At 46.6% G+C, this 17228-nt stretch overlaps 1 protein-coding gene across 2 annotated transcripts in view; it reads right to left on the reverse strand.

The window, feature by feature from the left end:
• Window positions 1–12793: 12793 nt before the first annotated feature.
• The window catches only part of LOC109921078 (E3 ubiquitin-protein ligase TRIM39-like), a 25667-nt gene continuing 21232 nt past the window's right edge, over window positions 12794–17228 (reverse strand). For both annotated transcript variants that reach the window (XM_048616755.1, XM_048616754.1), the window contains exons 5-6: window positions 16658–16773; window positions 12794–13368 (exon numbers count right to left, since the gene is read on the reverse strand). In XM_048616755.1, coding sequence (XP_048472712.1) covers window positions 12854–13368; window positions 16658–16773 — 631 coding nt within the window. In that variant the 3' untranslated portion in view covers window positions 12794–12853. The remainder of the gene's footprint in view (window positions 13369–16657; window positions 16774–17228) is intronic.

Here is a 17228-nt window from a genome sequence, read left to right on the forward strand (position 1 = left end):
GATCCGAAATGTCAGCTTTCCTGCTCCTCTGATGCTGCCTGGCCTGCTGTGTTCATCCAGCTCTACACCTTGTTATCACAGGGTGGAACATGGTGTACAAAGAGAAAAAGAAATGTTACATCCACTGTGATTACTTTAAGTTCAAATTTGAAATGGTTTTTTAGTTGGGCTTTTCTACCCAACAAGGAATGTGTTTTGTAAATATTCAGTCCATTACAATCTCTTCAAGCAGAAAGTATTGAGTGGGGGACAAGTTGAATTTTCTTACGAACTTTGTGATTGTTGCGTTGCAATATAATTTTACAAATGTTACGAATGAGGTGCATTTTTGGAATTCAGGGAAGAAGTTGAAACATTAAACCGAGGACCCCCACCTCAAATACAGCATCCCATGGCGCTATTCCAAATGAAAGCAGGAGTTTTGATCCTGGGAGTCGTGGCCAATCATTATCGCCAGAGCATCACAAAAGACAGACTCTGTGGTCATTCTTGTAGTGCTATTTGCGGGAGCTTGCTGTGCAGCCGCTGTGTCTCCGACAACAGTGACCGCACTTCAAAAGACACCTGATTGGCTGTGAAGCATCTTGACGCGTCGGGTGATGGAGAAAGGGGCTAAGTAAATGCAAAGCTCCTTTCATCCTGAAAGACCAAAAGGTTATGGATGTCAGACTCAGTTCTTTGAAATGTGGTATGTAGCCTGAGGAAGGCTGTTACAGGGATGGAGGGAGTGTGGCACAAGTTTCCCAGACTGATTCCTGGGATGGCAGGACTGACGTATGAAGAGAGAGACTGGATCATTTAAGACAATTTTCACTAGAGTTTAGAAGAATGAGGGGGATCTCATAGAAACCTACATAATTCTGACAGGACTGGACAGGGAAGGATGTTCTTGATGAGTTGCGAGCCCACATACAGCCTAAGGATACAGTGTAGGTCACTGAGGACTGAGATGAGGAGAAATGTCTTCACCCAAAGAGTGGGGAGCCTGTGGAATTCTTTATCACAGAAAGGGTTTGTGGCCAAAGCATTGCCTGTTTAGATATAATTCTTAGAGCTAAACGAATCCAAGGGTCTGGGGAGAAAGTGGAAGCAGGGGACCGAGTTGGATGATCTGCTATGATCGTATTGAATGGCGGAGCAGACACAAAAGGCTGAAGAACCTACTCCTGATCCTAGTTTCTATGGTTTGATGCGAGTCTGAGTGGCTCAGTGTTTAGCACTGCTGCCTCACAGCACCAGGGACCTGGGTTCGATTCCACCCTCAGGTGACTGTCTGTGTGGAGTTTGGACATTCTCCCCTGTGTCTGCGTGGGTTTCCTCCCACAGTCCAAAGGTGTGCAGGTTAGCCAGGGGAAATGCAGGGTGACAGGGATAAGGTAGGGGAGTGGGTCTAGAAAGGATGCTTTTCGAAGGGTTGCTGTGGACTTGATGGGCCAAATGGCCTGCTCCCATGCTATAGGGATTCTATGACTGGGAGCTGAATGGGAAGGCTGTGACAGAGGGAACAGTTTCAGGGTTATTGGGGGTTGGGGGGAAGGGGAGAGAGAGAAAGAGGAAAAACAAACAAGACAGCCTGTACTTCACACTGATATGGGACTGACGCCTGTTCAGTTCCCAAGGACAGTGCCTAATCGGCTTTGCTGGAGGAGGAGTGGGGAGCCTCGGAGAAGTGAAACAAAACCTTATCTAGGGGCCGTTTGTTTTTGGCCTGTTACATTTTGCAGTGGCAGGAGAGACCCTGTTCGAACTCAGTTCCACACAGTTACCAGGATCTTTTCATGGGCAGGATAAGAAATGTTCCCTGTCTGTGTATCCTTGGTGCAGGGATAAGGTGGTGGTAGTGGAGGGGGGTTGCTAACGGTAAGAAGCAGAGCAGCAAAGCTGGACACGTTTGCTGTGAGCAGGAATAAAGTGATTGGGGCGCCTTTACTGTATTATTGAGTGCAATAAATTACTTCAATATCCAACATAGTGGTGACTCACTCCTGGAGTGCATTGGCAATCTGCACTTTCACATGCCTGCATTAGTCTGGAGCTATGGGGGATGAAGGTACAGGCTTGAGTTGGAAGCATTTACAGTCAATAGAAGTGGAGTTGCAGGTAGACAGGATAGTGACGAAGGCATTTGGTATGCTTGTCTTTATTGGTTGGTGCATTGAGTATAGGAATTGGGAGGTCATGTTGCTGCTGTACAGGATATTAGTCAGGCCACTTTTGGAATACTGTGTTCAATTCTCTTCTTCCTGCTATTGAAAGGAAGTTGTGAAACTTGAGAGGGTTCAGAAAAGACTTACGAGGATGTTGACGGGTTTGGAGGGTTTCAACTATAGGGAGAGGCTGAATAGGCTGGGGCTGAATAGGCTGACCTGGCAGAATTATATAGGTTTCTATGAGATCCCCCTCATTCTTCCCAGTTATTAAATTGGCCTTCTCATTCTCTAAAGGACCAATGTTTACCTTCGCCACTCTTTTACGATTTACATATTTATAGAAACTTTTGCTGCCTGTTTTTATATTCTGAGCTAGTTTACTCTCATCATCTGTCTTACTTTTCTTTATATCTTTTTTTGTGGCTTTCTGTTGGCCTTTAAAGATTTCCCAGTCTATGAGTTTCCAACTACTCTTTGTTTTTTGTATGTGTTTTTTCAATCTGATACTTTCCTTTATTTCCTTAGACATCCATGGCTGGCTCTCTCTTTTTCTACAGTTCTTCCTTATCACTGGAATATACTTCTGCTGAGCACTGTGAAAAATCGTTTTGAAAGTCCTCCACTGTTCCTCAATTGACCCACCATAAAGTTTTTGCTCCCTTTCTACCTTAGCTAACTCCTCCCTCATTCCTTCATAGTCTCCTTTGTTTAAGCACAGGACATAGGTATTGGATTTAACCTTCTCACGCTCCATCTGTATTTTAAATTCGACCCTACTGTTCGCTCCTTCCAACAGGATCCCTAACTGTGAGATCATTGATTATTCCTGTCTCATTACACAGGACTAGATCTAGGATAGCTTGCTCCCTCATAGGTTCCATTACATATTGTTCAAGGAAATTATCGTGGATGCATTCTATGAACCCCTCCTCAAGGCTGCCATGACCGACCTGGTTTGACCAATCGATATGTAGATTAAAATCCCCCATGATAATTGCTGTACCATTTTTACACGCATTAGCTATTTCTATGTTTATTGCCCGTCCCACCACGATGTCATTATTTGGTAGCCTATAGACCACACCTATCAGTGACTTCTTCTCCCTGCTATTCCTAATTTCCACCCAAATAGATTCAACGTTTTGTTCAGTAGAACCTATATCATCTCTCACTACCGCCCTGATATCATCCTTAAAAATCAGAGCAATACCACCTCCCTTACTTTCCTGTCTGTCCTTCCGAACAGTTTGATACCCCTGGATATTTAACTCCCAGTCATGACCATCCTGTAACCATGTCTCTGTAATGGCCACTAAATCATACCCATTTGCCATGATTTGCACCGTCAACTCATCCACCTTGTTTCGAATGCTCCGAGCATTCAGATAAAGTGCCCTTATGCCAGTTTTTGCACCTTCTTTTTGGGTCCTATTACCTCCATTACTAACAGCTCTTGAGTTCTCCTTCCCTTTAACTTTTTTCCTAATTTTCAATGGAGTTGAAGCTTCCTCGTCAACTGCTGCTTTGCCTTACATTAATTGTTATTCTCCCTTTACGCTCACTTCTCCCTTCCCCCCTACTTACTAGTTTAAAGTCCTATTAACCACCCTATTTACCCTTTTCGCCAGAACACTGGACCCAGCCCTGTTCAGGTGGAGTCCATCCCAGCGGTATAGATCCCTCCTGTCCCAGAACTGATGCCAGTGCCTCATGAAAAGGAAACCCTCTTTCCCTCACCACTCTTTTAGCCACATGTTTACTTCCCTGATCCTCGCATCCCTATGCCAATTTGCACGTGGCTCGGGCAGGAATCCAGAGATTATGACCCTTGAAGACCTGTTTTTTAAATTTTGTTCCTAGCTTTTCATAATCCCGAAACGGGTCTTTTTTCCTAGTCCTGCCTATGTTGTTGGTACCTACGTGGACCACAACAATTGGATCCTCCCCCTCCCTCTGTAGTATCCTTCAAGCCGGTCAGAGATGTCTCGCACCCTGGCACCAGGCAGGCAACACACCATGCGGGACTCTCTATCCTGCTTGCAAAGGATACTGTCTATTTCCCTGATGATGGAATCGCCTACAACTACAATCTGTCTTTTTGCTCCCCACTCTTGAATGGCCTCCTGGACCACGGTGCCATGGTCAGTTGACTCATCCTTCCTGCAGCCCTGTTCCTCATCCACGCAGGGAGCAAGTGCCTCATACCTGTGGGACAATGTCAAGGGCTGCGTCTCCTGTGTTCCTGTCTGCAGGGTCCTTCTACCTGCCTCACTCGCAGTCACACACTGCTGTCCCTGCCCGCTGATCGAATTAACATTAGTTAATCTACCAGGTGTGACTGCCTCCTGGAACACAGCATCCAGGTATTTCTCCCCCTCCTGGATGTGCCGCAGTGTTTGGAGTTTGGATTCCAGCTCATCAACTTTGAGCCGTAGCTCCTCAAGCAGCCAACACTTGCTGCAGATGTGGTCACTGCCGTTCTCAATGGGATCAGCTAGCTCCCACATCATAAAGCTACAACACATAACCTGGCCTGCCATCTCTACTTAGTTAATTATTTAAAATTAATTAGTTTTTTTCTAGTTTCGCAGTGTTCTCTGCACCATAAGTTTACTCCGTTATATACTCAAACAGACTCCGGCTTTGCCTTCTGACCCACTCCCAGAGGATCTCGCAAGATTTTAAAAAGTGAAAGTTTATTTTGGTGCCGCACCCTGATTGCTCTCCTCAAAACTGAGTTCGGATTGCGCCTGAAGTCATCTGGTCCATGTCTTTGATCGGAGACTTTAGTCGCAGAACTTCTGGCCTCGAAGGACATGACACCAATGGAAGCTAAGATCAGGAGATTCGCTGTGGCACAACCAAAGAATCGATTGAAGTCAAGAGATGGCAAAAGAAGCAGATATTTGGCCAGGGTCGTACTGACCACCAGGGCAGTCTGCATGGAGTCAGGTTCACATGCAAGTTCATCACAGACAATTTACAGCACAGAACAAAAGGCCACTCTGCCCATCATGTCAGCACTGGCTGGTGACCGAGCCACCGGCCAAATCCACTATGGATGCTACAGAATCATAGCAATTTCATGATGCTGTTCGGCCCATCATGCCTGCACTGGCTCATCATTAACCACTGCCAATGTCCAGCTTGCTCCCCGTGTCCTAGGGGTCTCTAGCTTTGTAGGTCACAGCACGTGAGCCGCAGATCCCAGACACTTTCGAAATATGGCCAGTGGGGATTGTGTGGTGGGAGGGCGGGGCGGGGGGGGAGGTTGGTGGTTACTGCCTCGACTCCATTTCAGGTAGTGAGTTCCAGATCCCCGCCATCCTCTACACGAAACCACCTTTCCTCATTTCGCATTTTCCTGACCATCGCTTTAAACCTGTGAACTCCCCCCCACCCTACCCCGTCACTGATGCCTCTGTTAAGGTGAGTTGACCCTTCCCATCCACTCCCTCCATGCCCCTCACAATTTTGGTAAAGCTCAACCGAATCTCCCTTCAGCCTCCTGCATTCCAAGTCAAATAACTCCACCCTATCCATCCTGGCAACATCCTCGTAAAGGCTGTTTTGTCTGCTCTCTTGGCACAATTGGGGAATTGGGGAATTCCTGTACTGAGATGACTAGAACTGTGGGCAGAACTCAAGCTGTTGCCTAACAAATAATTTATACAGTTTCAGCATAGCCTCACTGCTTTTATATTCTAAAACCTCACTTGATAAAGGAAAGGACTCCATCTTCCTTCTTAACTATCTTATCGAACTGCCCATTACTTTTTAAGCACATTCGTTCCCAGTTCGCTCACCTCCCCGACAGTTCGCCCATTTATTGCTTATTCCTTCGACCTCCCCAAATGCACCACCTCACGCTTCTCCAGGTTGAATTTTGTTTGCCACGTTTCTGCCCACGAGTACAGTCCACTGATATCTTCCTGCAGCCGGAAGCTATCCTCCGCGCTGTCAAATACACGGCCAATTTTTGTGGTGTCATCCATAGAAGTCTACTGCTTTTCTCATTCCTTATATACCTAAAGGGAATGAAGGCGTGGAACGATATAAAGAGAGAGACAGAGAGAGAGTGAGAGAAAGGGGCAGAAAAGGACCTAAATGAAGGAAAGAAAGCTCACACTTTGAACTAATTATTTTCTGGTCAGGGGAAATTGATGGCTATTCATTATTCCATTGTTAAGAGAACACCTACACTATCATTCTCCGGGCTTTACTATCTGTGTTGGTGTGTGTAATGGGCAGTGAGTGAGAAACCAGAGAAATTCACAACGAGGGGGAGGATGGGTGGGGGGGCTGTCGGTGATGGAGGATTAACTATAAGATTTTTAACAAGGCTCAGAACTGAGCATTTCAGCTTGGTCAGCAGGCTGTTGTAACAGGCAATGTACAGCTGTAGCTGGCCCCCACTTCCTACTATTGTCCTATTCACACATGAAATAAAGATGTCCGTGCACTGTTATTTGGGGTCAGTTTAGCTCAGTTGGCTGGACAGTTGGTTTGCGAAGCAGTGTGTTGCCAACAGCATGGGTTCTATCCCCATCTCCGACAAAGGTTACCATGAAGGGCTCTCAACCTCTTCTCCTCACCTGAGGTGTGCTGGACTTCAGATTTAACCGACACCAGTCCTCCTTCTCTCTCTAATGAGAGAGCAGCCCCATGGTCTGGTCAGGCTATGGTGACACGTCTTTCTCCACAAGACCTGGTTCACTCTCTAACAGCTCCTAAACTGTAAAAGTCAAGAGTGCTCACTTCTATGTCAGATCATAGCTCAGGGAGGCTCGTGATGTTTGGTGGTAGTGTCCCTACCTCTGGGTGAGGAGGCCTGGCTTCAAGTCTCACCTGCTCTAGTCTAACAGGTCAATCTGATCAGTCTTGTTCATTTAACTCACTCGAATGGCCAGGAGTAATAATGCCCTCAGACTAACAGCCTGTAAACAGGGGCAGGTTATACACAGAGTAGCAGGAGGTATCTGAAAAGGACTTCAATATGAATGCAGGTGTTCATCCAAAATAATCAATTATCTTCTCTTTATTCTTCCCTTTTGGTGTGTCATTTTTTTTAACAATGTGATGATAAACCTGCTTTGTTCAAAAAAAAAACACAGGAAAGACTTCATTTTCTGAAGAAGGGACTAGGCCCGAAACGTCAGCCTTCCTGCTCCTCTGATGCTGCTTGGCCCGCTGTGTTCATCCAGCTCCACACCTTGTTATCTCAGGAAAGACTGATTGGTTCTTGCAGGAGAAATGACATAGAATCCCTACAGTGTGGAAACATGCCATTCGGCCCAACAAGTCCACACTGACCCTCCGAACAGCATCCCACCCAGACCCAACCCCCTACCCTATCCCCGTAACCCTGCATCTCCCACGGCCAACCCACATAGCCTGCATGTCCCTGAACACTATGGGGCAACTTAGCACGGCCAATCCACCTAACCTGCACATCTTTGGACTGTGGGAGGAAACCGGAGCACCCGGAGGAAACCCACGCAGACATGGAGAGAATGTGAAAACTCCACACAGACAGTCGCCCGAGGTTGGGGTCAAACCCAGGACCTTGGCGCTGTGAGGCAGCATTGCTAACCACTGAGCTACCACGCCACCCCATGACGATTACATTTTCTCTAACATTCTTGATGTTCTCTCGACTCTACCTGGGAGCTGCAAGAATTCAATGGTTCTACGGACAACTTCAGGGCTACAGCATGTTAAAACATAAAAGGCGTCCTTGTTTTATCAGTTTGATCTCCCCATCTCAGCGGGGATCGGTGCAAGCTTTTGATTTCGCACTCCCCTTCTTGCTGCCCAATTCTCCTTCACATGATATAATGATATCGTTCATCGCAGGACAGGGTATACTCAGAGCAACCAGTCAAACCTCCCCAATCCTTTCCTCAATCATAACACCAAACATAGGCCATTTGGCCCATTGAGTCTGCTGTGCCGTTCAATGAGATCATGGTTGATCTGCTAATCCTCAACTCCATTTTCTGGGGTTTTTTTCCACCTGTAATCCCTTGATTCCCTCACTGATTAAAAATCTGTCTCAGCATTGAATATAATTAATGACCCAGCATCGACAGCCCTCTGCAGGAAATAATTCCACAGATTAGCAACCCTCCAAGAAAACAAAAAGATTAAATCTTCATCTCAGTCTTAAATGGTTGGCTCTTTATTCTCAGATTATACCCTCTGGTCGTAGACTGTCCCAAAATGGGAAACAACCTCTCTGCATGTATCCTGTCAAGACCCCTAAGCATCTTGTATATTTCAATGCAGTCTCTTCTCATTCTTCAAAACTCCAAAGAGTACAGGCCCGATTTACTCAACTCTCTCCTCTCCCTTCATACCTGGAATCAACCCGATGACCCTTCTCTGGACTTCCTCCAACGTCAGTGTATTTTTCCTTAGCTAACAGGACCAAAACTGTTCACAACATACCTGGTGTGGTCTGGCTTGTGCCTTATATACTTTTAGCAAGACTTCCATATTTTTATACTCCTCTGTCTGCAGACACTTTGTGTCATCTTTGCTCCTTGCCTTCCCATCTATTTTTATGTTATCCCCAAGCCTGTCAATAGTGCATCACTTTTGGCATCCAAATCATTAATATATATTGGAATAATTGTCACCTTAGCACTAATCCTTGTGGCACTCCACTAGTTACAGATTGTCATTCTGAAAACTCCCCCCTTATCCTAACTCTCCATCTTCAGTCCTCTTATCTATGCTAAGATTCTACCTCAACTCATTGGCTCTTATCTTATCAAGTAGCCAAATGAGTGCGACCTGAACAAAGGTCTTCTGGAAATCTAAATATGTTACATCTACTGATCCCCCTTTATCTATCCTGTTTATCAATTCCTCAAAGGTCTTGATAGATTTGTCAGGCACAATTCCCCCTTCATGAAGCTATTATGCCCCTGCTTGATCATATTATCTGTTGCTAAATGCTCTACCATTGTATTCTTTATCACAGACTTCTCATTTTGCAAAACCGCTACAGCTGTCTGCCTCCCTGATGACTCCCTATGCCATTCCAATTCCACTCAGCCTTCCTCAATACTTCAATGCTGTCCTTTCTCGTAGTTTGTCGGCACCATAGCAAGGCTGGCATTTATTGGTCATTTCTCGTAACCCTTGAGATGACAGTGGAGGGTCATTGCAGTCCATATGGCATAGTTAAGAAGGGAATGCCAGGATAGCGCTGTTAGAGAGGGAATGTGAGGATTTTGATCCAGTAACAGTGAAGGAACGGTGATATATTTCCAAGTCAGGATGGTGAGTGGCTTGGGTGGGTGGAAAGCTTACATTTGGCGATGTTCCCATGTATCTGGTGCCCTTATCCTTCTGGATCAAATTGATGGTACAGGTTTGGAAGGTGCTATCGAATAGTTCCTGACCATTTACTGACAAAGCCCTCCACATGACCCACACCTTGCTAAGTGAACCTTTGATATCCCAGTCTTGTTTCCAGATGGTTACTTCACAGTGAAATCTGAAGGGAACCATTGCATAAGATGTTCCAGGCATTTTCTGTTCTGAAATCCTACCCTTAAGCACCTATAATGTCAGGATATTGCCAAGCACTGTCCTTAACTGCTTGACCAAGGTTTGGCAGATTATAATATAAACCCCTAGGACCCAGAGGACGGTTTCATCTGAGACTCAATAGCAACTTATTGCTACGGGGCTTTTAATGACACAGTGAAGGTCCTCGAGATGTTCTCAAACAGAGCCATATTAGGTGACCAAAGGCTCAGTTAAAGTGCTTAAGCTGTTTTAAAAGGATGTCTTAGAGGGAAAAGGCAGAAAAGGAGGTAGGGAATCCCAAGCATTTATAATCATAGAATCCCTGCATTGCAGATAGAGGCCATTCAGCACATCCAGTCTGTACCAGCTCTCGAAGAGCATCACCACCACCACCCCCCCCCAATCCCCATAATCTCACATTTATCACGGCTAACCCGCCCAGTCTACACATTCCTGGACACACTATGGGCAATTTCCCATGGCCAATCCACCTAACCTGGCACATCTTCGGACTGTGGGAGGAAACCAGAGCACCCAGAGGAAACCCACACAGACACGGGGAGAATATGCAAACTTCACACAGACCAAGGCTGGAATCGAACCCAGGTCCCTGGCTCTGTGAGGCAGCAGTGCCACCCACTTAAAGGCACAGCCACCAGCGTTGTAACAATTAAAATCTTTTGGGGGAGGGGGGTGTTACACAACAGGCCAGGATTCGAGGCTTGCAGGTATCTCGCAGCCCATTGTGGGGCTGGATGAGGGGTCAGAGGTTGCGAGGACATGAAAGGAGCTGAGTGACTCTTCATCAAAGAAGGCTTTAACCTCCTCAAGTGCATCTCTGCATCCAGCGCAAATTCAGATCCTTGATGCGCAAGGAGAAATTTCTCTAATTTGTCACGGAAATTAAATTTTAGTGTTTGCAAAGCTTTGCACTAATTTACTGTAAAAGGTCAGCACTTTAAACTGGTGGAAAGTTTGAAGCTCTAACCTTACGTCTTGTGGAGATTAGGTTAGGGCTGAGGTCCCAAGTGTTAATTTTGTATTAACTGTAACAGTGTCAACTGTGTTCTAGTAGAAGGTATTTAACGGGCTTTTATTTATAGAATAAAGGCTGAGAATTTTTTTTGTATGTGTGAAGTTTCACAGTTTGTAATGTATGTATAAAGTTTATCAAAACTAGCCACCATTGTCTTGTTCCTTACCACACAGCTATCTGAGCTCTTTCTGACACCAATTGTTACAGAAGGTTTTTCTTCACAATGAACTTACTCTTCAAAACAACAAGGTTCTGAAACACAGAAATCTGTATTTATTAATCCAACAGTACAAGTCACAATGCTGAAACACACACTGAAAAGGCAGCATTCAGTGACAAAGCCTAATGCTTTGGGGTTGGGTATTCAAATGCATTAGAGTCCCCCAGCCCACCGGTATGAATCCAATTATTTATTACATTATAATCAGAAAATAGTTCAAGAGTTTGCTTAATCCCTTCACGCAACAATCCATAATAAATCTGCATCCCACAAGAAGATAAAAGTTACCATACATCAGGGAGGCACAACTGACCCATCTCTTAGCAATTTCCCTCCCGTGAGCTAGCTCGCCGCACCCCCCCAACCCCCACCCCAACTGGGCTAACAAACACGTCCCCCTTACTTACCCAGCTTATTCTCATCAATGAATTGCTATTCTACTGAAGGGAACCAGTCATTGTAAGTTTGTTTTTGCTTCACATGGACAAAAGGAGAAAAGGATAATATTGTGACCCACAGGCTTCGCCCCACTGCGGTGCCCACGCTGATGCGATGCTAAGGTTTCTCACTGAAACTAGAATGGTCTCACGCCTCGAACTTCCCATCGCTGCATGGTCAGTTCTGGCCTGACAGCCCAGTGTCATTCAAAGTTAAACCTCCCTGCTTAAAAGGAGAGAAGGCGAGACATGAACACGCAACACAAGGCGAGACAGATGTCTGACTTCGGTGGGGGGTGGGGGGGGGGGGGGGGGGTGCTGGTGGCATCTGGTTAACCTTACCCCTCCCCTCTCACGCCTCCAATCTCTCCATTCCCCCCAACATAAAACGTTGCTGAAACAGTTCTGTGCTGGACCCCTAACCTGTAAAGGATGATGATGGTGGTCACTTGTTGGGGAGGCAATAAAGTGAGGTGGGATTTGGGGGATGGGGGTTGTGCTAATTCAATTCAGGTTCCATCATCAGAGGATAACCAACTGTTTCAAGGAGGGGGAGAAACATCGGAGTTTGCTGCCTATTTGAAGCTAAATTTGAAAATAAATTGAGCGCACTTACGTGATCCCCATCACTAAACAATGGCCCTGAGTGTTTCACTCAGCGACATAACATCAGAAATCTCACGTCATCGCTGGGCTGAGTAAACTAGAACTAACCAAAAGTCTTGGGTTTGCACCCAACTCATGGAGCTACTGAAATCTGTGTCCAATTGAGAAGACAATGTGGAACAGCCAGGGTCTTTTTCCCAGGGTAGGGGGTAGTCCAAAACTAGAGGACGTAGGTTTAAGGGAGTGGGGGGGAGGGGATGTAAGAGGGACCTGAGGGGCAACTTTTTCACACAGAGGGTGGTGCGTGCATGGAACAAGCAATCAGAGAAGGTTGTGGAGGCTGATACAATTACAACATTTAAAAGGAATCTGGATGGGTATATCTATAGGAGGGGTTTAGAGGGAATATGGGCCAAATGCTGGCAAATGGGGCTAGATTAATTTAGGATGTCTGGTCAGCATGGACAAGTTGGGCCGAAGGGTCTGTACCCGTGCTGCATGATTCTACAACCCAAAAGACAAAAGTCAGAAATTAAAAGCTAGCCCAACCGTCAATTGTTATCAGACTCTGTCTAGTTCACTAGACGTCCCCCCCTCTCGAGGAAGAATTGGGCAGACCCTCAGTAATGTGGTCGGCTCTAAACCACCCTCTGTGAACAGCCACGTTGTTTCGGGGTTGGGAGATTAAGGAAGGCCTTATGGTCACAAAACCATAAAGCGCCATCCCCTTTTCTACGCCCTACGTGGCACCCCCTCCCCAACCATCCCACCCTGACCACCCAGCAACCACCAGTGCCCCCCGCCACCTGCTGCTCGAAAGGTTATCAGTGGAGAGAGCACCCCCTTCGGGTGCCACCAAGGATTACAGCTGCAGGGTCACCAGCTTCAGAGGGTCCGTTCTGCTCTCGGTGCTGAAGTAAGGGTAGACAGTCTCGGCGAAGTTCTCCATGAAGGTGTAGATGTGGGCCATCGAGATGGCATTGTAAAACGAGACCTGCCCCTCCTCGTAGTCCAGGTAGACCCCCACCTGCTTGGGAACCATGCCTCCCAGGTGCAGGACGGTGCGAGGGTTGGTGAAGGCAGTGTATTCCTGGTCCCACAGACCCACCGCCCAGACCCCGTTCTCCGGTATGGCCTTCCTGGCCACCGAGGCTTTGGCCACTCCCACATCCCAGGCTGTGTTGTTGCCCACGTCTATCTCCCAGTAGTGCCGGCCGGTGTTAAAGCCCTGCGTGGCCAGGACGCTCAGCAGGAAGTTGAAGCGCTCGGGGAACTCGGGCACCTTCTTCCACTCGCCCCTCCTCACCTGGGTGTCCTCGTCGGACAGGAGGAGCCGAGGGTGCGCGGTCTGGGGGTTCAGCGTCAGGAGGGCTGGAACTGCGAAGGTGAAAGAGACGGTCAAGGTGGGGGGAGGAGGGGGGTGCCTGCAGAACTTCTCTAGCTGACCCGAAGAAGAGAACAGCCCACGCTCAAATCATGAGGTTAATTCCATAAGACGCCGCAGCAAAAGTACGCCATTTCAGCCCATTCAGTCCACTCCACCACTCCATTAGATTGCGGCTGACCCGATAAGCCTCAACTCCACTTTCCTGCCTTTTTCCCCATCACCCTGGATCTCCTGATTAAAAAAAAATCTGTCTGTCGCAGCCTTCAATATATTTAACGACACCGCCTCGGCAGGTTGGGAATCCCACAGATACACCACCCTCTAAGAGGAGAAGTTCATAGAATCCCAGAAGCATGGAAGCAGGCCATTTGGCCCATCAGCTCCACGACCAACCACCTGAAGAGCATCCCACCCACCTCCTCCTCTTCATCACCTTCTTAAGCGGGCGACCACTTATTCTCAGATTATGCCATCTGCTTCTAGACTCTCTACACCCATCCTGTCAAATCCTCTCTAAGAATCTTCTATGGTTCAATGAGGTCACCTCTCATTGTCCTTAATCTCAACGAGTACAGCTCCAGCTTTTTAAAACTCTCCTCGTAAGATAGTCCCTCTCTACCCGATACCAGCCTAATGAATGTTCTCTGGACTGCCTCCAGTGCCCATATTCCTTAGATTAGGAACCCAGAGTTTCTCCTGCATGTCTGAATTTTATTTCCGAATTTCAACGTTCCACATTGTTTTGCTTTCCCCATTAAGGTCTGGTGCCCTGTTTACCTGCTGTGTGTGAAACATTTGAGAGACAGTCTATTGAGGGAGGTGGCTGTATAGTGGGGAGAAGACTTAGAGTCGGATTTCCATCCTCACATCCTGAGGTGGTTAATACTGCCCATTTTGAGAGGGAAACAGGAGGACGGAAAATCTGGTTGGACAGTTCCAAACTTTATTGTGGGGATTTATAGGAGAGAAACTGACTGCACTGCGCTCCAGCCAAACGGAGCGATGTTTAATGCTCCACTCTGTCTCCTAGATTTCAAAGCCAGCATTTATTGCCCAGGCCCTTAAGGGGACGGTGGTGCACTGCTGCAGTCTATTTGATGTTGGTAGAAGGGAATTCCAGGATTTTGACCCAGTGACGGAACGGCGATATATTTCCAAGTCAGGATGGTGAGTGGCTTGGAGGGGAACTTGCAGGAGGGTGGTGTTCCCATGTATCTGCTGCCCTTGTCCTCCTGGATGGTAGAGATTTGGAAGGTGCGTTGGTGAGTTGCTGCAGTGCATCTTATAGATGTCTTACATTGCTGCCTCTGAGCATCAGCGGCAGAGGGAGTGTAGGTGCAAGGCTGTGATACTAATCAAGCAGGCTGCTTTGTCCGGCTTTTGGAGGGGAACAGCGGTGAAGTGAGGAAGATACTGGACTGTTAACCCAGAAGAGAGCTGGACCAACGCCTGGAAAACAACACTTCCAACCCCAACCTCGGCAGCTGTGGAAATTTAAGTTTAACTAAATAAACAAAAGGTGGGTTACAAAGCCACTGGATTGTCATTGGTTCACCAGTGCCTTGAAGGAAAGAAAACGTTACCCAGTCAGTCTGATATCTGTGACTCCAGACCCACAGCAATGTCCTGTGAAATGGCCAGTGCTGTGTGCTGTGTTAAGAAATGGAGGTGGGTGGGGAGCACGATGGCTTAGTGGTATAATCACTCAATTGATAGTCTAGAGACCCAGATAACATTCTGGGGACCTGGGTTCAAATCCTGTCACAGCAGACAGTGGACTTTGAATTCAATAAAAATCTGGAATTAAGAGTCTAATGATGGCCATCTGGCCACTTTAGGGATAATCTGGTCTACATGTGACTCCAGACCCACAGTGACATGGTTGAATCTTAACTGCACTCTGGCCAATTTGGCCTTGCCAGTGACATACCCAATGAACTTTTTAAAAAAAACACAAGTCCCAGTTGCGTGGTAGGTTATTCGAGGAAAGTCTTTCTAATTGGGCAGTGGGCAGTGGGCAGTGGGCAGTGGGCAGGGGGCAGGGGGCAGGGGGCAGGGGGCAGGGGAAGGTGCATGACAGAAACATAAAAGCAATGTGGGGCGAACCTCGAGTGAAACTGGCCTTGTCGGGAAACAGATAAAAGGTGAACAAGAAAGGATCAGACGTTCATTTCACAATGCAGACCATTGCTGAACAGCCCTTGCAGGAGACACCAGAGTGAGGGGTGAAATGTCCATTTACAAGAATGGCTTCTTTCCAGACTCACTCCTGGGAAGGAAATAAGTCTCATTGCACTTCTAGTGAGGACAATGAAAGGCAGGGAATTTTGATCTTTACAAGTGCCATCTCCAATCTCCAGCATGTACAACTCTCACCCGGTTGTATGTCAAATTCTGACTCTACAAAGCATGACGCTGAATAAATGAAACACAGAGTTCGAGGAAGAACACTGAGCTCTTTGTCCTCTCAGTTAAGGCAATTTGGACATTTTGAACTCAATCCTTCAGAGAACTCTGCAAAACATTCGGACAATTCTCTGCATTGCATGCTGATTCCAAGTAAACATTAGCCCGGTGATAATACAGAAGGGTTCAAGCTGTATCGGAGGACTTTGGGAACAAATGTAAAAGGCAGAGGAATTTTGACCAAGAAAGGAATGAAAAAAAAGGACATGATCACCTATTAAAACATTAAACAGAACCCACTTTCTGGGGAATCAGTCATTCTGCACAGAAAGAGGCCATTCAGCCCACTGTAAATATGTTGTTTCTTTGGAAGAGCTCTGAAAATTAGTCTCAAACACCTTGCCCCTTCCCCAGAATCCTGCAGATAGCTCTCCCTTCAAGTATTTTGCAAGTTATAGGGATTCCATCATTGTTTGACTACAACCCCATCACAAATCACAATGACTTGCTGCTTTAAAATAAATCTTTACGTTTCCCTCCCATTTTGTTCCTGCTAATTGTCTTAAATCTGTGTTACCTGCAGCTCTTGTCCTTTTGGAGAGAAATCCTTCTTATTTACTCAATCAAACCCTTCCTGATTTTGCACGTCAACCTTTCCCTCAGCTTCCTCAGTTTACAGAGAACAATTCCAGCTTCTCCAGTCTCTCCACTTCATGGACATCTCTGATCCCAGGTACCATCCTGGGAAATCTACCCTGTGTGCTCTATCTTCAAGGTTCACATGCTGATCTTTGAAATCACACCCTTTCTGTTACAAAACATGGAAGTTGCAGGAATACCAATTGAATCACTCTCCATTCAGGTTAATCTTACCTGGATTGATGACCTTCAGCATCCGTTTCCAGACTATATACTGCAGCGGTCCAATAGGATCGTACAGATTCAGTCTAAAACTGGAATCTGTGGGTTTGATTTTGGCTCTCTCCGTTCTGTGTGAACATGATGTTCAATCAGTCTGATTATAGTCTGTTTTCTTCTATTACATACATACAATGCAGGAATATATGAATAAGCAGCATGAGATGTTCCATTCTTATTTAGTTGTGGCTGAAGGACCAGCTCAACAATGTTCAAGTTTAGTGCAACATGTTAATTTTTTTGATAAATTATGTCTTGGCATTGACCATTGATTGGCACAGTTGAACTGGACTTGAATTAGTCGCATCTGGACAAATAACAATGTGGTACAGCGCAGAAGCAGGTCATTCATAGAACCTGTACAGTGTGGGAGCTGGCCATTCGGCCCATCATCAAGTCTGCACTGATCCTCCAAAGATCAGCCCACCCAGTCTCGCCCTATCCGCGTAACCCTGCATTTCCCATGGCTAACCCAGCTGACCTGCATTTCCCATGGCTAACCCACCTAACCTGCATTTCCCATGGC

Source organism: Rhincodon typus, chromosome 35 (genome assembly GCF_021869965.1).
Source record: "Rhincodon typus isolate 14 chromosome 35, sRhiTyp1.1, whole genome shotgun sequence".
Taxonomy (NCBI): Eukaryota; Metazoa; Chordata; class Chondrichthyes; order Orectolobiformes; family Rhincodontidae; genus Rhincodon; species Rhincodon typus.